The sequence below is a fragment of the Physeter macrocephalus genome, chromosome 21, assembly GCF_002837175.3.
Source record: "Physeter macrocephalus isolate SW-GA chromosome 21, ASM283717v5, whole genome shotgun sequence".
Lineage (NCBI taxonomy): Eukaryota > Metazoa > Chordata > Mammalia > Artiodactyla > Physeteridae > Physeter > Physeter macrocephalus.
In genome coordinates, this window is record NC_041234.1 from 14,336,277 (window position 1) to 14,359,474 (window position 23,198).

At 40.0% G+C, this 23,198-nt stretch overlaps 1 protein-coding gene across 1 annotated transcript; it reads right to left on the bottom strand.

Annotated features, from left to right (window-relative positions):
- Window positions 1-2,186: 2,186 nt before the first annotated feature.
- TASL (TLR adaptor interacting with endolysosomal SLC15A4) lies at window positions 2,187-15,466 on the bottom strand. The gene is made up of 2 exons (XM_007108475.2): window positions 15,207-15,466; window positions 2,187-3,633 (listed from the first exon to the last, which is right to left on the bottom strand). The coding sequence occupies exon 2, from the start codon at window positions 3,630-3,632 to the stop codon at window positions 2,715-2,717; it is 918 nt and encodes a 305-aa protein (XP_007108537.1). The 5' UTR covers window position 3,633; window positions 15,207-15,466; the 3' UTR covers window positions 2,187-2,714.
- Window positions 15,467-23,198: the final 7,732 nt, after the last annotated feature.

Consider the following 23,198-nt stretch of genomic DNA (forward strand, 5'->3'; position numbering starts at 1 on the left):
GGCCGCTGAGCCTGCGCGTCCGGAGCCTGTGCTCCGCAACGAGAGAGGCCACAACAGTGAGAGGCCCGCGTAACGCAAAAAAAAAAAAAAAGAATGAACCAGTCTGCTTTGTAACAAATCATTTCTCAAGTAATCAAGAGGGTAAACATCTGTGATACTATTATAACGCATTTTTTTATACCATTTACTCTAACCTGCTGTAAGAAATTAAGCTCACTTATTCATTTTTCTTCTTGGGGAGGAACTCTGAATAGCGCTTTTTTCTAGTCAAAATTATCTAGTTTTCATATTGATGGGTCTTTCACTTCAACCATCAGATGCGGTATCCAGCACAGCCAAAACTTGTTTATGGATTTGACATATATTAATTGGTTGCCTACTATGTGCAAATACTGCTTAGGATGTGGAGAAACAAATGAATAAATCAAAGCTTCAATTTTTGGAGGGGGGAAGAGAAGCAAATGAATACTACCAAACAGAATACTAGAAAGAAAAGAAGTAACATAATGATAAAGAGATGAGTGAGTTATTTTTCCCTTGGAGTAGAAAACCAGACTTTAATGAGACAAATATGGTGGTCAACAAGAGAGCAGGTGGTAGTAGTTAAGAACCAGGACTTTAAAGTTAAATGGAACTGGATTCAAATGTAGTTCCACTACTCACCCTGTGCCCTTGGACAAATTACTTAACTTCCCTGAGCCCAACTTGCTCATCAGTGTTAAAAAAAGAAAAAGCCAAAAAGCTAGGGGGTGGGTGGATAACAGGCATACGCTCACGAGGTTATTATGAGAATTACATAAAACTCATACAAAATGCCTAACATGGTTCCAGGCACCATGGCAAGCAGTTAATGCATAGTGGCTATTATATATTCAAAACAGTGAATAACATTTTTGAATTATTTCAAAACCAGGTTTTTTACATGACATTACATGTTGTAAAGAAAAAAAATCATTCACTCTACAAATACTGAGAAATGCAGAGGATGCTATTGTGCTCCACCCAGATTCCTCCTCCTGGATGAGGAAATCATTCCCCCAGGAGCTGCCAGGAGCATGGCTGCCAAAGGCTCACAGCTGATTCCCCTTTGGGAATTTTGCTCTGAACTGCCTCAGCTAAGGTTACGCCCCCTTCTGGTCAAGCAGGAGAACCAAAGCCAATGCTCTTATTTCAATTTGGATCAATGATGAAGGGCCACCCCAACTCCAGAGCCTGAGATGCCTGAGGCTTCTGTAGAAACCTCTTCCGTTCTCCTCATTGCCTCACAGAGATTGTTCCCAGCCCGCCCCCATAAACTTGCTCACCAGTTTCTATCTCAGAGTGGGCCTCCTCACGGAAGCTGAATTAAGTCAAGCAGTCATCATATGGGCAGGGCACTGCTGTGGAGCAGTGTTGGCAAACTTCTTTTGTGGAAGGAGAGATGGTGCTTTTGGCTTTGGTGGACCATATGTTGTCCGTCGCATTTAGCGGCTCTGCCTTTCTAGTGTGAGAGCAGCCATAGACAATACATGAATGAATGGGTGTGGCTGTGCTCCAGTAAGGCTTTATTTAAGGACCCTGAATTTGAATATCATAATTATCATATCACAAAATATTCTTATTTTTATTTTAAAATGTCTGACAAGATTCTTAGCTCATGGGAGTTCAAAGGATGTAACTGGATTTATTGTGGTAATCATTTCGTAATATGCAAATAGCAAATCATGTTGTACACGTGAAACACGTTATATGCAGATTACACCTCAATGAAAGAAACAGGTGGCAGGCTAGATTTGGCCAATGAGTCATCATTTGCCAATCCCTGAGCTAGAGGAATGGAGTAGACAGTAGGTGCTCATGAAGCTACCATTCCAGTGCATGAATTTACAGAATTTGATGTCATGGGATCCTAGAGCTTGTAAGAGGATAAAGAAGACCCCCTTCCTAGCTCCAGAAGGGTCAAGAGGGCATGTAGAAAAGGAAGGGAAAAAAATGGGAAAAATAAGTTTCATAATTTCTTTTGAAGCTTAGTACCAACAAGAAAATCAAACACGGCAAAATAAAGCAGTAGTTTAATATTCACTGTGTGGTATTTTCCATTTAGAAAACTTCATGTCCCCCAGTAAACAGAATTATATTTGAGTGGCAGTATTTGTGGCTGTAGCTAAGTAATCATTACACATAAAAAACACAATTGCAATTTGCTACTGTTTTAATCTTTATAAAGAATATATTTTTAAATGATCTGGTACAGGGTAGGGAAGATAGATATAAACATGTCTTAAAGACTGTTTGAACCTGTCTTTATACCCAAATAGAGCAGCCTTCCACAGTCCTTTTCCCTCCAGAAGAAACAACTTGGAGGAATTTACTTGAGTGACAAACATATTCTTAAGTCCTTCCCCTGAAACCTTTGGCTTTTAGTTTTGCCATGGTGTACATTCTTATTTGGTTTGTCTTTTTTCTTTTCTATATTCCCTTAAATGAATCTCTTTTTTGATCATTTTTATTTTTGCTTTGTTGCTATACAACCCTTGCTTTGACGTCATGATAGCTCCTCTCCCCACATTCCTTCACATGTAATATTACGAGATTTCCTCTTAATCCATACCTGACCTCCAGCCAACCTTTACTTATCTAGCTCTTGACAACCCCTTTCTGCACATTGTCAGAATAAGTGAATAATTGTTGCTTAGGATTTGAGTAGTTGGGAAATAGGAACAGAAGCATCCTCTCTATGGATTCACGTTACTATACTGAGAAATATGGAGGCTCGGAGTGCTGATTTCAGGAGTGCTGACTTCAGTTGACACCAACTGTAAAAGGCTGTTAATGACTATATCCCTGGCTTTTGAGGTCTCCAGGTTCTTCTCTCTAGAGACTTGAATACTAATTTGGTCCACACTTGTCATGATGAGTTCAGATGCCAGAATCTGCGTAGGAGAACTGTCATGAAGCACAGTGTCCATAATGTACTGCTTGTATAACTCCACCACTTTCTGCTCCAGGTATTCGTTCAGCACTGCGTTCGAAATAGGCTTCTGCATTTGCAGGCTGCTTTTCTCTTTGATGCTGGTTATTCTCCAGTAGGATGAATACCGCTGGATAGGTTTGGATGGGAAGTCACTGGGCTGAGTGGAAATGGAATCCTCCATGGACAAAGGAATCTCCGACGATTTCAGCAAAGGGCCATGTTCAAAACTGCTCTCGGAGGGAAAATCTGTTGTCACTGAATTAATGGCCATCACCTGGCCCCCTGCAATATGTAAGTCATTGTAATTCTTGCAGATACTCTTGCAGGAAGGTGGAACCAAGTAGGTCTCTCTGCTGGGGTCTCTATATAGTTCAACTGCGGCCAAGTTTGGGCTTTCAAACACGGGATTGGGGTTTGTTTGCAACACTGTGATTCTCGGATTTCTACTGTGTTGGCTCTCTCTTGAATGCACTGAAGAAATAAACTTGCCTGAGGATTTGCATCTCACATAGAGACTTCGGACTTGTGTTTCATCCACGGAGGAATAGGAAAGAGTAGCAGCAGCTGTGGCTTCTGTCTCCTCTTCCTTCTCCTCAGCCACGTGCTCGTTATAAGATGTACAACTCCACTGGATGTCACTCCGGTAAGCAAGTCCACTGAGATACCCTTCTGACAGCATTCTGGGAAGAGAGTTAGTAACAATGGGGGAAAAGAAGACTGGAGTTATATAGATTGGCAGTTGTTCTATCAAAAAAAGTAAAGGACAATAAATAAGTTCATTTCATCCATTCCCCAAGCTAGTACTCATTCTGTGCCTGCTGTGCGCCAGGGCCATGGCATGTGTTGGAGGCATAAAGATGAAATGGGCACAGTTCCACCCTTCAAGAAGTTTCTCATTAACAACCTGAGGCGAAGGAGGAGAAATGACGGGATGTGTTTCAGAGAAGGTGACATTTCAGCTAAACTGAAGGCTCAGAGTTCCATCCCTAGGCACAGAGTTATAAGAGAATGTGGTGACATGGACTATTTGGCATATATAAGACACTGGGCATAAGCAGAAAGGACTGGGGAAATAGGCTGGAATTGGATCCTGAAGGGCCTTGGGAGTCGGGCAAGGGCATTTGTCTTCTGCCTCGAAGGAAATGGAGAGTGACTGAGAAGCTGCAAACCGGGGAAGCAGCATAGCTAGTGGTTTATGAACAAATGAGGAAATTTGTGGCAGATTCCACTGAAAATAAAAGCTGTATCTTACTTATCATTGTACTTTATCCCTGGGAGCTAGCACAGTTGTCTGCATTCAGGAGGGAATCAAAAGATACTTAACTTGAATTAAATAATTAACAGCAGAGGCATGGTGTGAAATTAATTCACCATCAACCCATCATGAAGGACCATGAAGCCTCATCTACCTTTGCTGCCCAGGATGGCTTTCTTGCTCTATCTCTCCCAGTTTTTACGATATGTCCTAGAAATTTCCCTGTGTCTGACTGACGTTTTCACCTCTACCCTAGTTACCAAGGAGCTTTCCTGACTGTGAGCTTTTCCTCCACCTGTGCCACCCCTCCACCTTCAGCAGTTGTCACTGGATTCCGGGGTGGCTAGAATAGGGTCGAAGCCAGCAGCTGCATTTTCTAAAAAAGGAACGTGCTGGTACTCCTGGCAATGGAGCAGCGGACGAAAGCAAAGAGAACTGGTCCTCTTTGGCCCCGAGGGCTGGGCTTCGAAAACAGACCCATTGGGCTTCCCTGGTGGCGTAGTGGTTGAGAGTCCGCCTGCCGATGCAGGGGACACGGGTCCGTGCCCCGGTCCGGGAAGATCCCACATGCCGCGGAGCGGCTGGGCCCGTGAGCCATGGCCGCTGAGCCTGCGCGTCCGGAGCCTGTGCTCCGCAACGGGAGAGGCCACAACAGCGAGAAGCCCGCGTACCGCCAAAAAAGAAAAAGAAAACAGACCCATCAACTTGAGCCTGAAATTGACAAGTCAAATTAGAAAATGATTATTGAATCCTAAGGATCCTCTTTTTTTTTAAATTTTAGCCTCTCTTTTATAGTCATGTAGTTATTTCCCAAGTAAACTTTTTCATTGTATAAAGTTAATATTATTAATGCAATATAATTAGTATAATTGTTTCGATTGTATAAGGGTAATATTTTCAGTGTTTATTTCTTTTGGGGGAACTATTCCAAGATATATTGAGCAAATTTATCAATTATTTAAATGTTTACTCCATTCCAGGCACTGTCACGTACCACGAAGATACAAAGTTAAAGGTCTTCCACAAATCCATGAAGTAATTTTTGTATGCTGGACACACTTACAAGGGTAAGAAAATGTTCTTTCCTGAAAAAGCTTTTTTTTTTTTGAAAAAGGTTTTTAAATGCGGTTCTGCTCTCAACAGACCGAACATCCAGGCAAAAAGGCAAATCTTCTGTACATGAGAAAATAGTTAACAGAGCAAGAAAGTTTATCATAAAGGCTTACTAGTGATACAGTTACTTCACAACCCTCCCGCTCCACCCCACCCCGGCTGCCAGTAGGGCCTTCCACCTTCCAGACCTCAGAATGTCATTGTGGAAAACCAGAGCAAAAACACAACTCTCAGCTTTTGAGTTGCTAAATAGGCTTCAGAACCTCTTGGCAGAAATCATAGTTTTAGAGAAATGACTTTTGAGATACCATAACCGAGCTTTTAAACTTCAGAATCCAGAACCCTAAATGACTTAGGGCATAATATTGACATATCAACAGTAGACTCAGTGGATGGAATCCCTGTGGAGGGAAGGAATACCGCTCCAGAGAGATCTGGGGAGCCCAGATAGAAGGGGTAGAAGTAGAAGGGGCCCGTGCCCTACCTCCCACGTAGAACCTGAGGAAGCAGGAAGTCTCTCTTCTCTCCTGCCCAGCATGGAATGCCTGGGCGGACAGGCCTGAGGCTGCCTCATGAAGTCTGCTCACGTACCAGCATGCTGCCCAGAGCCTGCAAACCTGGAGAAGACCTCAACTGCAGATGGGAAGATTGCAGACATGATGTTTATAGACTGTTAACCAGGGGCCCGGAGAGTGACAAGTCACCATGAATGCCAATGTGACTACATGACGACAGCCAGAAATGCCGACCCCACACACTGCACACACGTCCCCAGCTGACCTTATGGCTTTATGGAAGCAAGCTGGAACTTAGAGGCAAACCCAAGCTGGAGGGACCCCTGAAGTGGCTGAGGAGAGTGTGATTAAGAGTGATTTACTCAGAATGTGAGCTCAAAAGCAAGATCACACTGAGGTAGAGAAAAGCAAAGATTTCCAGGAAAAATAACAGATTAGGCATATATCTGTATTTTTTCTTCCCCCCAAATTCACTAAAACAACATTAAATGATTTTTTAAATATAATACACAAGAAAAAGGAGAACAAGAGAAGAGACTAGAGCAGTTACATTTTAGAAGCTGGAAAGCAGTAGGCCGGGGTAAATGACTTCAAGAAGCAAATGAAAAATCTCAAAGCAGTGCAGTCCAACAGAACTTTCTGGGATGCTAGAATGATCTATATATGTGCTGTCCAAAATATTAATAGCCACATGTGGCTATTAAGCACTTGAAATGTGGCTAATGAAACTGAATGTCATTAATTAATGAATTAACTTTATTTAATTTAAATTATTTTAAAATACCACATGGCTAAGATACTGGACAGCACAGACTTAGAATATAGTGAAGGTGATAATGCAGAATCACTCTTGAGAATCACCCTTGTTCCCATTCAGTCGTTATCCCAAATCGCCTACCGTTTATCATATTGCTTTTCATATTAAAAAATCAGCCATAGTGGATTCTTCTCTCACTTTATGTGGATGATGTTTATGACTCCTCCAGGTAATCTCCACTCCTTCACCACAGTAAAGGAAGCCGGTCCAGGATTTTGTTTTGAGTGTTGAATGAGCCCTTTGCCCCATTTGTCGTGGACTGAGAGCTTTGTTGGTACCTTAATTCTGGTAGAACAAGAGACCTACCATTCTGATGTGTGGAGCCCAAGGCAGACCAGCAGAGTGGTAGGTCCCATGATGGAAAAGCAGAAAATATGTCCTAATATCTAGGGATAGATCCACCCATGCCTAAAGGAAAAGATGCCTACGAAAGAGGAGTGGGCGGTAAGGTCAGGGAGGTAAGTTGAGGCATGCAAGGCTGAGGACATTCAGTTTACCCTGAAGGCAGTACAAAGCTCTGGAAGGTAACCAAACTTATTCAAGGCATGATGTGATCTCTCAGTAAAGGGCAAGAGGAATTGCAGCAGGATTGGAGTCAAGGACCCGAGTTAGGAGGCTGCTGGATTCATGCCCACCTGAGGTGATTGGGACAGGAACCAGGAGGAAAGTAGCAGAAAAGGAAGAGAAGGAATGAACTTGAGACACCATGACTCCTGGACTTGGTAGTGAAGGAGCGAGAGGAGTCCGAAGTAACCGCGTCTAGGCATGCTGGCAAATGGCACCAGCACTGACCAAAATGGGGAGGTCAGAAGGAGCCGGGAAAAGAGCTGATGGGCTTCGTTTAGTCCCTCTTGAGTCTGACATGAGTGCAAGTGTCTAACTGCATTGGAGATTCAGGCAGGGAGCTCATTAGAGGGGTAACTTACAGTCAACAGTGAAATCATCTCCCAAGTGTGGGCTGTAGGATTTTCTGTTTGGGGGCTTGAGGAGCTTGTGAGTGTAATAATTTCTGTGGGGAACCTGCCTTGAACAGTACAAGGAGGAATGAGCCCCAAGAGCTGCAGTGTCGATAGCTTTGTAGAGACTACAAGAGCTTCAGACGTGAACAGGTCACGTTTTAAATATCTACATTCAAAGGTAAAATTTAGTTGTTATTCAGACTCATTAAGGCAAAAAAAAAATTCTTGAACTGGTAGTCAAGAGACTAGAATTCTAGTTCTGACCTTGCCACTAGCTGTGGTTTCAGTCTAGTTAATGGCAGGTCTGTAACAGAGCTAGCATTTAGTACTAGCTACAACCCAGACACTAAGTGCTCTTTATGTACTGAATCAATGGATCCCCACAAAAACTCAAAGATGTAGGTACTATTATTATGCTCATTTTATATATGTCAAAATTAAGTAATATGTCCAAAGCCAGCAGGCATTCAAATGCTGTCAGTCAGAAAACAGAGCCCACTGGAATTCCCTGGTAGTCCAGTGGTTAGGACTCCACGCCCCCATTGCAGGGGGCCCGGGTTCGATCCCTGGTCGGGGATCCCTGCAGGCCATGCACGTGGCCAAAAAAAGACAAAGAAAAGAAAACAGCCCATGCTCGCATGTCATTTAACCTCTCAGAGACTCAACTTCTTATCTGTAAATGGAGAACGTGGGATTAAAGAGTCCCCTCAAACTTTAATATTGCTTGGGGTTTTGACTATGTGAAGAGAACAAGTGAGGTGAGCATTACTCAGAATCAAAATCAGTTTCTAAAAGCTAGCAGCAGAGGGCAGCAGAGAGCATGCTAAAGCAGCCTTTGCAAGATTTTTCTCAAGCTCTGGAGAGAGTAATAATGTGTGAAACACACAAATTATACATATGTTAACTCATTTGATCTTTATGAAAACCATTTAATGTACCACTAGAATAAAAATAGTACTAGAGGGCTTCCCTGGTGGCGCAGTGGTTAAGAAGCCACCTGCCAGTGCAGGGCACACGGGTTCGAGCCCTGGTCCGTGAAGATCCCACATGCGGCGGAGCAAGTAAGCCCGTGCGCCACAACTGCTGAGCCTGCGCTCTACAGCCCGTGAGCCACAACTACAGAAGCCCACGAGCCTAGAGCCCGTGCTCCGCAACAAGAGAAGCCGCCGCAGTGAGAAGCCTGCGCACCACAACGAAGAGAAGCCACCGCAACGAGAAGCCCGCGCACCACAACGAAGAGTAGCCCCCACTCGCCGCAACTAGAGAAAACCCGTGCGCAGCAACGAAGACCCAACCAGCCAAAAACAAATAAATAAAATAAATTAATTTAAAGAAAATAGTACTACATATCATGACGTCTTAAAATTTTTAAATAGAGAAAGTTATTTGGGTTTATTTTGAGTAATTGTTGGCATTTTTCTTAATAAATTTCATTGATTATAAAATTCTTAGAAGACCTCACTCTTCAAAGGTATTATGAAAGATATACGTTAAACAAATGTTAACATATTTGACTTAATTTTATCTGAGACAATAAAACTTAAGCCAATGGATTACTTCAATTATTCAAAGATATTTTATTGGTTGAATTTTTATTTCTCATCGTAGAGAAGGTAGAGATATATCTGGAATTCTCCATGACTGATTAAGTGTGAAGGAAAAGACTCTCAAGGCCATTTGCAGATGAGATGTTCTAGGCAAATTTAGCCTCCGTTAATCATTACCAGACAGGGGAATACCAAAATTAACCTGATGTGCAAATTCACAAGTTAGAGATATGTGCTGAAGTCCAGCACCTTGTTAATCATTTACTTGGATTTCAGAAAACTGTTGTTATAACTGTGTACATAGAAATACTTTTTTTCTAAATAAATATTTTTAAATAAAATACCACAGCAAATAAACCACTGAAGTAGAAATCCCATAGGATTTTTTAAATTTTCGTAGTCCTTTATCATTTTCATGGGACTTTTGGAAGAAATGGCTTAACAAGACAAGTCCTTAAAACAGTACAAAAGTATGAAGTGCAAATATTTTAAAGAGTAACATCACTTAACAGTACTCAACAGTGGAAACCATACCTTTAGGCTTAGAAAAAAATACTCTTGGCCATGAGGCTAAGTTTGGACTCTATTTTCTAACTTTGAGAGGCTATTATTCCCAAATGTTGTTTGTCTTTCTGATAAAAGGCTAATAAGGCAGAAGAGCTTGTTCTGTTTTGGATTCTTCCCCCCACCTCTTTTTTCAAATGAGTGAAGAAATAAGCAGCTCTCATTTAAAAAAAAAAAAGAAAAAAGGGAAGAAAGAAAAAGGGAAAGCAACCTGTGGCTGCCCCAAATTGGGCCCTCGGATACAAAATCTGAGCCTTTGGGGTCAAGTCACTGGCCTGTAGAGGCTCAGAATCCTGCCAAGGTCAGGTGTGCATCTCTGGGGAGGAGGAGGTGAGAGGCGCGAGGAGCCGCCGCGCCATCGAGATTCTCTGCTGATTCTCCATGTGAGGGCCGGTCAGCTGATGGAACTGACCAAGAGCAACAAGATCCCCAAAACTGTCCATTGCAGGACCCTACAAATAAGTGAAAAAGCTAGAGGACACCTCCAGGAAGAGCATGACTACCCAGTCCCTTCTGGTCATAATCCCAAGGGGCAAGGATGATCCAATAGCTTTCCAGAGGTGCTTGAAAAAAAGCTTTGGTTCCATTCAGCTGGTCATTCCTGGTAGAGCCCCTCTAAGTGTGTAGACTTCATGGCCAACTGACAGTCACCACTGGAGTTGTGTTGTGTCAGTAGTCTGGGAGAAAACCGGTAGTTGACGAGGCTGAAGACTACCAATGTAGACGTACTTTTAATTTACACTCAAACAACGCAAGCATGGCTTCAAAGAGAAAAATTAAAGAGGGAAAAAATTTATAAGAGGGGATGTTTGGAAAAACGTAACTTAGAGATCAGCAAACTTTTTCTATAAATGGCCAAATATTTAATATTTTAGGTTTCTATCACAACTACTCAACTCTGCCATCATAGCAGGAAAGCAGCCACAGACAATATGTAAACAAATGGGTATGGCTGTGTTCCAATAAAACTTTATTCACAAAAACAGGCAAAGGGCCAGTTTGACCTATAGGCTGTGGCTTGCCTATCCTTGACCTAAGTCAAAAAGCAGATGCAGTAATTGAGATAGGGCACAAAATAATAGGGCACATTACCCCTAATCTTCCAACAACACTGCATTGTTAGATGTTATCATAATCCGGGTTTTCCAAATGAGAAAACTGAGATTAAGATAGGACAAATGACCTTCCCAAGGTCACAAAGCAAATAAGTAGTAGAGGGAAGATTCAAGTCAATTTACTAATCCCAAAGTGTGTGATCTGTTCTTAAACATATCACACCTACTGCCTAGTTGAGAGCAGTTAATATCACACAATCATGACAAGCAATTAGTCCTTCCAGGAAGAGGGTACCCGCCCTGACTCCATTTTAATAACAACCCTTGCCGAATAAAGGAAGGAAGGTGCAGTGAAGTACCGAAAGAAAAGCTCCAAGAAGACAGCCAGTGCCCACCCCACAGGGCTACACACATGTCCCAATTGTGTATCAATGTTCATATGTCTTTGAGATATACAAATAATTTATCCTCTGCTCTTTTAATCTAACCATATGAACAGTTTCCTTAACCATTCCCACCCCTGTAGCCTGGTGTCATCTTGTCCTTAATTTTTCAACCACAGAGTAATTTAATATTACAGATGCCATGTTTAAATATCAGCAGCTCCCCATCACCTCCAGGATAAAGTCCACACACGTTAGGCCCTCACGATACGTGGTTCATTTTTTGTTTTTGTTTTTGTTTTTCCAAATTATTTTTTTTTAACATCTTTATTGGAGCATAATTGCTTTACAATGGTGTGTTAGTTTCTCCTTTACAACAAAGTGAATCAGTTATACATATACATATGTTCCCATATCTCTTCCCTCTTGCGTCTCCCTCCCTCTTATCTGCCTTCTTCATCTTACCTCTGCCTGTTCCCACAAGACCCAGGACCCCAGCCATGCTGAACTCCTTTGTGCCTTTCTTCTTCTGTCCTGAGAGCCCTGGTTCCTTATCCATCCCCTGTTCCACCACCACCCTTCAAGTCTCATATCTCAACCTTTCAGAGCCCCTGGCCATCCATTCAGAATCCTGGTCCCTAAATTAGAGAGACATGCTAAATTCTTCTCTCCCCACCCCAATATATTTATCAGGATTGCATAGAACCTTAGCAAAATCCAGTTGCTACCTTAAACAGTGAAATAAATCATTGGGACAGTCTTTTGAATGAAGGAGTAACTGGCAATAACAAAAGAAAAGCAGAAGAATGAGGATTGGCAGGAAGGGCAGGCGGGGGTTGTGGGGGGGGGCGTGTGTTGGGGGTGATAAGGTGGCAAAACAGATCCTGTCTCTGGAAGGACAGTTCGCAGGCATACAAACCAAGACTTCTGCGAAGCTGGTTGAGACAGTGCAGAGAAGACCTCTACCGCGGCACAAAAGTGGCGACAGTGGGATGGGGCTGCCTCAGAGCATCACGGGATGTAACCTCACAGAAATAAGGACAGGAAAACGTTATCTCCTGTTCCATAGACAATCTATAGCCTAGCTAGTTGGGGTGCAGCTTGATTCCCACCTGTCAGCATGTCTGGCTCATATAGATCTGCCTTTTAACAGAAAATAGTACATCTACAGACACATCTCATGTTAGCAAATAATTTCTCATAGTAGACATTGAGGTTTTTTTTACTTTTTTACTGTGTGCAATCACTGCATATGCCTGCAGGAATGTTTCCTCAGGCCAGATTTGGAGAAGCCGAATTACTAGATCACATCTATTGCAAATTGCCTTTCAAGTAGCTTGGGCCGCTTTATTTTCTGACCACCAATGTCTGAGAATAACTGTTTCCACTGATATTCTTCAACACGCTATTTGTTTTTCATTTTCCAATCAGATGAGCACATTTATTTTTGCCTCAAATTTAAGGGTGAAGAAAACTGTCTTGTTAAGATTATATGTAGGTGATATACCAGAAATGTTATTTTTAATACCGCCCCATCCTCAAAATACTCTATTTCATCTCTTCATCTCTTTATTTCCCCTATAATCTAAATTCTAGATCCTTTAATTCCAGTCTATGTTTTTTAAAGATCTTCTTGATTTGGGGGGCTTGCAAATAAACCACTGAAGGGTTATCATTGAAAAACTTGAATATTACTTTGCTCATAATCTAGTTATGATACTGTAACCAAATCCATATTACATTGGGTTTTTTTTTTCTTTTGATGAACAATACAAGAACTTTACCCAAAACAAAGGGTTTCTTTAGGAAGGATCTCGCTATATGAAAAAGCATCTGCATTTTCCTGACCCTTACCTTTGAAAGTACATGTTCTTTAGAGATGGAAATAACCATTCACTTAATCATATACCTTGGATTATATCCCTATTATTTCATGTTTTGTGGCATTTGTTGATAGATGCTCTAAAGTATCACTTACTTTGTATTTCAATTCCTGTTACAAAACATATAATTTGGGATTATCGATTCTTCTGTCAAATATGAAGTGATTCTTACTTAATGAGTTAACTCCTGAAAGTCTAATTTGATGACTAATATAATATGATCGTAAGTCAAAAGGCCTCCATTTTCCATATTAACATCAACAAGTAAATAATTTTCTGTTCAGTTCTACTTAGATCCTTATGACTAAAGGTAGCAGCTACTTCCAAGGGCTTTATCTGGATATGAATTTCCTTATTTCAGAAAATGTAAATTTTGGTGCAGACATATTAGTAAATATATTTTTATCATAGTTTGGATTTTTCTTCATATTCTGTCTTTACGTCTTACAAACAGAAAAATTAAAGCTTACGATCACTTTTTTGAAATACTTTTAAAGTATTTTGACACAAAATGAGAGGACTAAAAAAATAAGAAAAATGATCATGATAGAGCTGATTGATGTTAAATTTCCTTGGTGGTATAATTCTTAATCATTGTTAATGATGTTGTTAATTATGGCTATCACCATTAACATTTACTTAATTGTGGGAATATCAGACAAATGCAATGTAAGATACTTGACTGGATCCTGAATTTAAAAAATAAAAACTCTCTAAAGGACATATGGATAATTGGAGAAATTTGAATATGGGTCATATATTAGATAATAGTATTGTATTAATGTTAAATTTCCTTAGCATTATAATCATGTAGAAGACTGCTCTTTTTCTTAGGAGATACAGGGTCAAGAATTTGAAGGTGATGTATCCTAAAGTCAACAGTATACTTTCAAACAGTTCAGGGAAAAAAAAAAACACCTGTGTGTATGTGTGTTTACAGACATATACAGAGAGAGAGAGAGAGACATAGCAAGAGAAAAAAATAAATGTGTCAAAATGCTACAACTGATTAATCTACATAGTAAAAACGTGTGTGCATTGTACTGATACTCTTCTTTCCATTTTTGTATAGGTTTGAAACTTTGCAAAACAAAAATTGGAGGGAAAGTAACTGTAGTTAGTTAATGAAGGCAAATTTACATTCTATCATGTTTATGAAGAGTTCAGAGGGACAATATCTTGTATATCTAAGATAATCATTAGGTCTGTGTTTGGAAATGTTTCAGTATCTTGAAATAACTATTGAAAACATCACTTTGCTCTGAGATGATAAAATTAGCGCACGTTTGTATATCCCCCAAATTACCATTATAATATGAATGTTTTACACAAATTTCAAATGCTCTGCACTCCTCCAAGAAGCTTCTCAAATTCAGAAACACGATCTTCTTACACTGACCTACGCAAGAAATGGTCTAAAAATATCACTATGAATATTCTGGCCAAACCAGGTTTATATTCAAGTACAAATAGATGTGCACACACACAAAAAAGAATGGTTGAGCAGGTCTAAAGATAATTCAAACAAAAGCCCACCTGTGCGTGTCCTGTCTTTAGTACCAACAGGGAGACTTTCCCCAAATCACCCAGACGGCAATTTGAAAAGCATCATCACTGTAGATCACATTTACTTTGAGTATGTCCTGCCACACTGAAGAACACTTACCACAAGCTCGCCCAATGAATAATTGAGAGTTAAATCCAATTGGAATTTCTTGTGATTGTACTCATCTCTAAAACTACATCACTGTGACCGAATTTGAGTGGTGCTGTCCCTGCAAAATTCTTCCGAGGTTTTTAGGCCTTCTTTAAAAAACGCAGATGCTAAACCTGTGTAGCAGTTAGTGAATGGGGACTGAATAAATTACACAAGAAATATTTGATCAGACCAGTCACAATTTTTCAGTCAAAAAAAGAAAATTGTTACAAATGTCCAAAGTGTGAACATGAGGTAAGAGAAGGGGAGTGTTGGACTTCATTTCTCTTTATTGTCTAACTCCATTGAATGCTTGTTTACTCACCTCTGATCTGGTAAATGAGAAAAGCATTTTAGATGTCATGAGATTGGATCTGAGTCCTGATGATAAAGGACGAAGAAAGGGTAGGAAGAGAAATGACAGAAAAAGTTCACAGCCATAGGGTCTCTTGCCTCCTTTGCTTACCTTCACTAACCGGTCTGTGCCTTTGGTCCTGCAGAAACACCACGATTGACCATATAGAGATGAACAGGCCAGCCAGTGCTTTTGCCAGAAATGTTCACAAGCCTTTGGTGAGTCTACTTTTCACTGATAAGACCAAGAAACTAAGCTGCTCGTTGCACTTGCCATTCTTTTTATAACTGATCCTATGGAAAAAGTTGTTTTTGCTCAAGTCTGACTTGTGCTCAAGAAGTGTGGGAAGTCCCACGAAGGGGGGAGGCAATAACTGACAAACCCACATCGAGCCGCAGAATGGTGTTTCTTCCCCTTTTTCGAAAAATGAAACCTATCTATGAAAGTGCCTCTGGTTAAAATAGTTTATTGCTACACATTATGTAAGAACCCCGTCGACATAAATTTATTCCTCTAACAAGAAATTCTCTAGGACCCCTCTCCCAAAAGAGAGCCAAGTCAGAGATGATTTAGCAAATTCCCTGTTTCATCATTAACCTATAATGTTTAAGAAGTATTATTTCTCAGTTGTACTCATAATTTTTAAAAATGCTAATGAAAACAGTTTTCCCTCTCAAATTAACCAAGGTAAAAAAAATTCAATAGTACACTGAGTGGGCAAGGTTGTGGGGAAGCAGGCACTCTGATACACTATTGGTGAGATTATAAACATTTTAAACATTTTCAAAAGGTAATTTTCCAGTGTCTGTTAAAGTTTTTTTCCCCCAAATTTTAAATATTCATACCCTTTGACCCAGCAATACCATTTCTAAAATTTATCCATGGGATATATTTGCACCTGTACACGAAGACATGTGAAAAGATATTTGTTGCAGCATTAAGGAGCACCTAGGAAAAAAATATAAATAGGATATCAGCTAAATACCTGAGAGTATATCCCTACTGTAGAAAATTAGGTAGTTGGTAGAGTGCGGTGGCTTTATGTTTAATAATAGGAAAAGATCTCCAAGATACATTGTTTAGGAAGAACATGTAAGACCTAATATGCTCCAATTTGTATTTTTAAAGGATTATATATGTTTTTTGCTAATGCGTAGAATATTTCTATCGAGATATACAAGAACCTAGGAACAAGCAATTGCCTTTTGAGAATGAGTCTTAATTTTCACACCATATCCTTTTGAAATTTCTACTGTGTATATGTATGACTTTCCCATTTTGAAAGATAGTATTTTTAAGTCATATTTAATTTTATTTGATCTTACAGTCCAAATGAATTATAATCTATATCTTGACTGGAGTTCAGAGAAGTCTGTCTACAGATGGGTCAGTTATTTTTGCCCAAAAGCAGAAAAATGTTTAGAGTTCCTAAAATAATTTAGCTATTTTACCCTGATGGCTTCAATTAAACCAACAAAGAATAATCCTGCCCCAAATAATATCTGTTCCTGTTGCCTGTTTCTACCTAACTCTAATCAAAGCTAAGTTCCAGACTCTGAATATGTAAACATTTCCACTTGATGGGTTTCTTTTGTTTACCTTTGATCTATGACTTATCTTGAAAAGTGATACCTTTAAAAGTGTACTGACTTTTTATTTCGGTTAGAGTCTTTTTTCAATTTTCTGCATTATTTCATGGAACATTACTTAGATCCAGTTGAAAAGGCAGGTTCCCACATATAAGCCGTAACACAGACAGTTTCTCAATTAGTCCCAAATCTGACTTGACCTGCTAACACTAGAAGGACCAGACTGACGGCCCCAGGGGCAGGTTCATTTGTGGTGTAATCCTATAAAATCAGGCCCAGGGATGTCTCCAGGCTTTTGTAGCCTATCAAGAACTTAGCTGTGAGCAAGAGGTTATAGCAACTTCAGGGCTAGATATTGTTTCATTTCATTCTAGTGTAGGTTCAGCCACAACCAGATATACTGTGGATATCCTAGAGTGGGTTTTACCTACCTGTGGAAACACTTTCTGATGGGATCCCTATGAGCTCACCCGCAGTGCCATGCCATAACCACTATGGGGTGATTCTGTCTGCTCTAGGTTAAGTCACATTTATTGTTTTATTCAAATAAAGTATGCAGAATTTGTATTATAGTCACTCTTGATTTTGTCTCTTAAGTTACTCATTTTATGGAAATCATCCTTTTCAGCAAATATTTTCTATAATCAAAAAGTTGGCACTATGTCAAGTTTGCTCTTTTGATAAGACTTGAGCTTCTGAAATTGGCTTTAAACTGCTTTCTCTTTGGTGACTATAATAAAGCAGGATTACATCCTTTGTAGCTGAAATCTTAAAATACGATTTTCTGTCAATCTGCTGGATGGCTTATGCCTCTAAATGGATATTATTCCTATTATTCAGTTACCTCTCTGGGTGTCAAAACCTCCTCCAAGCTATGTCCATTATGATGTCATCTATACTTAGCTCACTCCACCCTGTACTCACTTCCAAGTGCTCTTCCCAGCACTCTCAAATTCCTCAACAGTTTGTCTTTCTGTCACGTTCTACTTACCAATTGCCAGTTCCAGATAAAACTCGTTATTGCCTTTCCCATAACTAGAGAAATGTATGTCTGTATATATTAAATATATATGTGTGTGTATATATGCACATACACACAAATGGTCAGTTCCCAAATGTATTCCATCAAACCTCAACTCTTTCAGCATAAATTCTTTGTCTTCCTGAAGTGTGCTCTCCAGCCACGTACAATACAGTTTTCTCTCTCAATATCAAATGACCCAACTGAACCTACTTTCTCAAAGTTCCCAAGGCCCCTTAGTCATCAAGTCTAATGACCTTTATCTCAGGCTATAACCTCTTTGACATTTCTATAGTATTTGATATAGTTCAATAATCTTTTTTAATAGTTTGTTTTTAAAAACTTCATCCGCATGATAATAATTGTAAGTGGTACAAAAAAGTGTACAGTGAAACTTAAACCTCTCTCATCATCTGATCTCCAGCTCTCGTGACCCTCCCCAGAGGCAATTATGATTTTCGGTTTCATCAATTCAACGATTACATGTGTGCTCTTTTGTATACAAGTGACAGGATACTATGTATGCTATTTTGTCACTTGTCTTTTTTTTTTTTTTTTTTTTTTTTTTTTTTGTGGTACACGGGCCTCTCCCTGCTGTAGCCTCTCCCGTTGCGGAGCACAGGCTCCGGACGCGCAGGCCCAGCGGCCATGGCTCGGCATGTGGGGTCTTCCCGGACGGGGGCACGAACCCATATCCCCTGCATCGGCAGGCGGACTCTCAACCACTGCGCCACCAGGGTAGCCCTCACTTGTCTTTTTTGTATACATTTTTCAATGTCAGTACGTGCAGATTGACCTCATCCTTTTTATTTATTTGTTTGTTTATTTATTTTTGGCTGCATTGGGTCTTTGTTGCTGCACGCGGGCTTTCTCTAGTTGCAGCAAGCAGGGGCTACTCTTCGTTGCGGTGTGCGGGCTTCTCATTGCGGTGGCTTCTCTTGTTGCCGAGCATAGGCTCTAGGCGTGTGGGCTTCAGTAGTTGTGACATGCAGGCTCAGTAGTTGTGGCTCGCGGGCTGTAGAGCGTAGGCTCAGTGGTTGTGGCACATGGGCTTGGTTGCTCCGCGGCATGTGGGATCTTCCTGGACCAGGGATCGAACCCGTGTCCCCTGCATTGGCAGGCAGATTCTTATCCATTGTGCCACCAGGGAAGTCCTGACCTCATCCTTTTTAATAACTACATAGAGTTCCAGTGCATGGCTGTTCCAATAATAATGTATTTACTCAGCTCTATTGATGCCACCCCTCTTTTAGGAAGGTCTCCCTAGTACCACGCAGTGGATGTGGTGTAATTGCACACTGCTAATTATTCTACCTCCTCACTTTCTCCTTTCGAGGTTCTTTGGTTTCCTATCAACCATCTATTTCCTAGAACTGAAATTCTTGCTTTTTTATTCCCCCCAGTGTCTTATCTTGGTAAACTCATCACTTGCCACACCTTCTATTATCGTCTTTGGATGACCTGGGAATCTGTATTTCCAATTCCAATGTCTTTCTCCCATGACCTCCAGATTTTCGTTTGTGGATCTTTGACTGCTCCACATAAATAAGGCCAAACCTTTAATCTTTTGACCCCCAAAATCATATTCTTACTTATCTTTATAGCATTACCCAAGCTCAGTACCTCGAAGTCCTTTCTAATTCCACCTTATTCCTGATCTCTACAATTAGTCAACAGTGCCTGCCAAGTCAATTCAGTAGGCCGTAGCAGTTTAATTTGATCTGCGCTTCTAGGAAAAGTGAACAAAAGAAAAGCCCTGGTACCCTTATGATACTACATAATGGTATAAAAGTAAACTTTTTTCATAATAATGTGTAACTTATAACATCTCTAAAAATGTGATTCTATTTTTCCATATTCATTTTTCACTGTTTATCTTGGGCATTTTTATAATCACTGTTTCCTGCAGACACAATTACAGTATTATATATAAAGTTTTAGCCCATTGCTGCTGCAGAAGATTAATTTTAATTGATATTCTATAAAAATTAACGTGAACATGTTAGAGTTTAGGAACATGTTACATATTCCATAGGGTAAAATTAATATGACATTTAAAAATTTCTGGTTATACTTCAGTGGGTCTAATTTATACCAGAGAAATCTGTAAGGTAAGCTCCAGGGCAGTACTGCTTATCTTGAGGACGGGATGACAGATTATAATTGCTTTATTAAGTACAACATTCTGAATTCCTATGAAGCTGTAATGGCTTGTTACGCACTAGAGATTTTGTTATTTAGAATATAATTGATTGTAATGGATGCTGTTTGCTCTTGAATAACTCCCATTTTCCACCTCAGAGAGATTTTCATTTTGGCATCAAATAATATGATTACTACATTTGTTAAGTTTCTGAAGCATTTTGAAATTTTTTCAATTGAAAAATGATTCAGAATGGAAATATGCTATAAATTAAAGGGGCAAATTGAATTTAATGCCATATGTTTCATTTTTAAGGCCAAGTATTTAGCATAGCTCATCCTTGCTGGCTCTTACCCTGTAGTTGGCATTAATTGGAGGTAGCAAGGCAAGTACCTGAATGCTTAAGAAATTAGCAATCCCATTAACTATTTTGGTTTGTGTTTTCTAATTGTCACTATTACTTGACATTCTCTGCCTTGAAGATGTAGCAAAAATCTCTAACACCGAAACTGAAATCTGTATCATTAACTCTAAAATAAATTTTCCTTGGAAACCCTTTTTTTAAAAATTTTATTTATTTTTATTTATTTATTTTTTTGGCTGTGTTGGGTCTTCATTTCTCTGCGAGGGCTTTCTCTAGTTGCAGCAAGCGGGGGCCACTCTTCATCGCGGTGTACAGGCCTCTCACTGTCGCGGCCTCTCTTGTTGCGGAGCACAGGCTCCAGACGTGCAGGCTCAGTAGCTGTGCCTCACGGACCCAGTTGCTCCGCAGCATGTGGGATCTTCCCAGACCAGGGCTCGAACCCGTGTCCCCTGCCTTGGCAGGCGGATTCTCAACCACTGCGCCACCAGGGAAGCCCTGGAAACACTTTTGACAGAGAGTTCTGCTGCAAGTTTTTGCTTCTTTTTGCCCATCTTCACACACTTCTGTCTCTCTTTCCTAGTTTATATATTTTTCTCTGTTAACTTCTTCCCTCTCCCCCCAGTCTGATGTCTAGGTCTTGGGACACAGAGACACTTCCTCCTCAAGTCAAGATAATGCTTCACTTCCTCTACCATAAATTGGTCTTGAAGAGAAAAAATGTTCTGTTCCTTAGTTGAGCAAGTGAGAATTTCCATTTTACTAACGTTGTTTGTTTACCTATTCTTTGAAGATCACAGAAATGAGTATTTACATGAAGTCTCTTCAGTCCCTTAATAATTTATTTCTGTTAGAACCAGGAGGCCAAAGACTCAACCAATTTTGTGGAGAATCTCAATTTTCATGCATTAGTTTTTATCCTAAACCCAACTCTATCTCATTATTTTTTTTGGTCTGCTTTTCAGATTTTTAAAAGGAAAAGGTGAATCTTAGTATTCCTTCTTATTCATGCCTCCCTAAAGGACTGAATTAGATGAAATGGATATATTAAACCAATCGGTTAAAATTGGATTTTTTTAATAAGATATGGATTCTGTTTTTCTTAGCATCCTTATGTCTGCATTTTTAGCTAATCTGAACTATAATACAAAGAATGAGCAATAAAACTTCAAATCCAAGGGATTCTGGGCTCCCCAAATGCATCTTTCTCCGCCAGCCTGACTGATTTAGGACAGTGGCTCTGGCAGGCAAAAAGTCCCAAGCTCTACAACCAGACTTCTAATGAAAATTTTAGTTTCTATCACCAAGCAGTTATTAGAAGTTCATAGAAGTCCTTCGTGAGAGCTAACTGAACAGCACTTAGATCCTGGCCCAAAGGTAACAGGGCCTAGAAAAATTAAACTTGCATAATCTTTGTGAGCTCTAATTCCACCAAATTGTGTAATTTGGTAGATTTCTGAAGGAAGAGTGACTATACACTGTGAAGCCAAGTAGAAGTTAGTAGCACCTCAGAGAAAGTTTCAGACTTTTAACAATTGACATTCTCTTTGGAATGCTTCTTCTTAGTTTTTTTATTTTCCCCTTGATTCTATTTTTATTGTGCCATTATACTGACTCATGTTTATAAAGGCAGCCAGGGACACATGAGGCCTGTGGAGGAGAAACTAGAACTTCAGCCCAAATAACATTATTTCACAAAGCAACAGGGAAGTGAAAATACTGCCGTTGAGCCCTTAAGTCTACAGATTTGCTCCCTTAGTGGAAAGGCTTCTGGGGTAGAAATTTTCCATTTCTGGCTCCTACTGGCCACGTCAAACCCTCCTTTGGTTCCTGTCCCCATAGAGTAATATTCAAGCAATGTGTATATTGGATTATGGATTCAAGAGTTAGCTTTGTTTAAGCAACTTCTATTTACAGGCACCATTTACAGCAACAAATGGTATTCTTTGTAACTCTTCCCCTTGCTCTTTAATTCCTAGGGATGAAAAGAAAGATGTTGGAGGCTAATGAAAAAAAAATCTTTCAAGATAAGTTTTAAACCTACAAGTCCCTCTACATTCACATTTAGTAGAAATCAATTGATTGGTTTTAAAGTTTAGAGAAGAGAGAAATCCTTTCTATCAACTTTCTTTGAGGAATCACTATGATGGTGTATGATGATGCAAGTTTTCTTTTGGGGGCTCATTATCAGAAATTCCCATCAAATGATGAGGTTAGATGAGACTCTGATCCAGTGGATTTAAGTGCTTAATTGCCCAGACATCATGTCAAATCCATTTATCAATCTCTTAGCTTTACTTTAAGGTCTTTTAAGGCAGTGCTTCTCAAACTTTGACATATATGGGAATCACCTGGGAATCTTGTTAAAATCCAATTTCAGTAGGTCTAGGTTGGGGGTCTGACATTCTATATTTCTAACAACCTCCCAACAGATGACAATGCTGCTCAGATGCACAGGACTGCACTTTGAGCAGCCAGGTTTTAAACTACCTGTGTTCTACATCTCAATGTGAGGCTTTTTTTTAATAGGAAAAGTTTCTATTTGCAGCATGCCTACTATGTGTGCCGTACTGACTAGGTTTGATTTAGGTCCCTGAATAGGTTTGATTTAGGTCATTTAATCTTCAAAATACCCCAACAGATTAAGTATAATTATTATTTTTTAAATATTTATTTATTTATTTATTTGGCTGTGCCGGGTCTTAGTTGCAGCATGCGGGGTCTTAGTTCCCCAACCAGGGATCTAACCCAGGCCCCCTACATTGGGAGCGTGGAGCCTTAACCACTGCACCACCAAGGAAGTCCCTAATTATTTTTTAAAATAAGGAAAGTTTGGCTTTCAGAGAAGTTAATTCTTTTACCCAAGGTCACACAGCTAGTAGGTGCCCGGGATTTGGACCCAGGTTTTTCCGACTCCAAAGCCAGAGCACAGTTCTTTATGTATTATACACTAGGTCCTGTGAAGAACACTTTGAGAGATGGGGAAGAG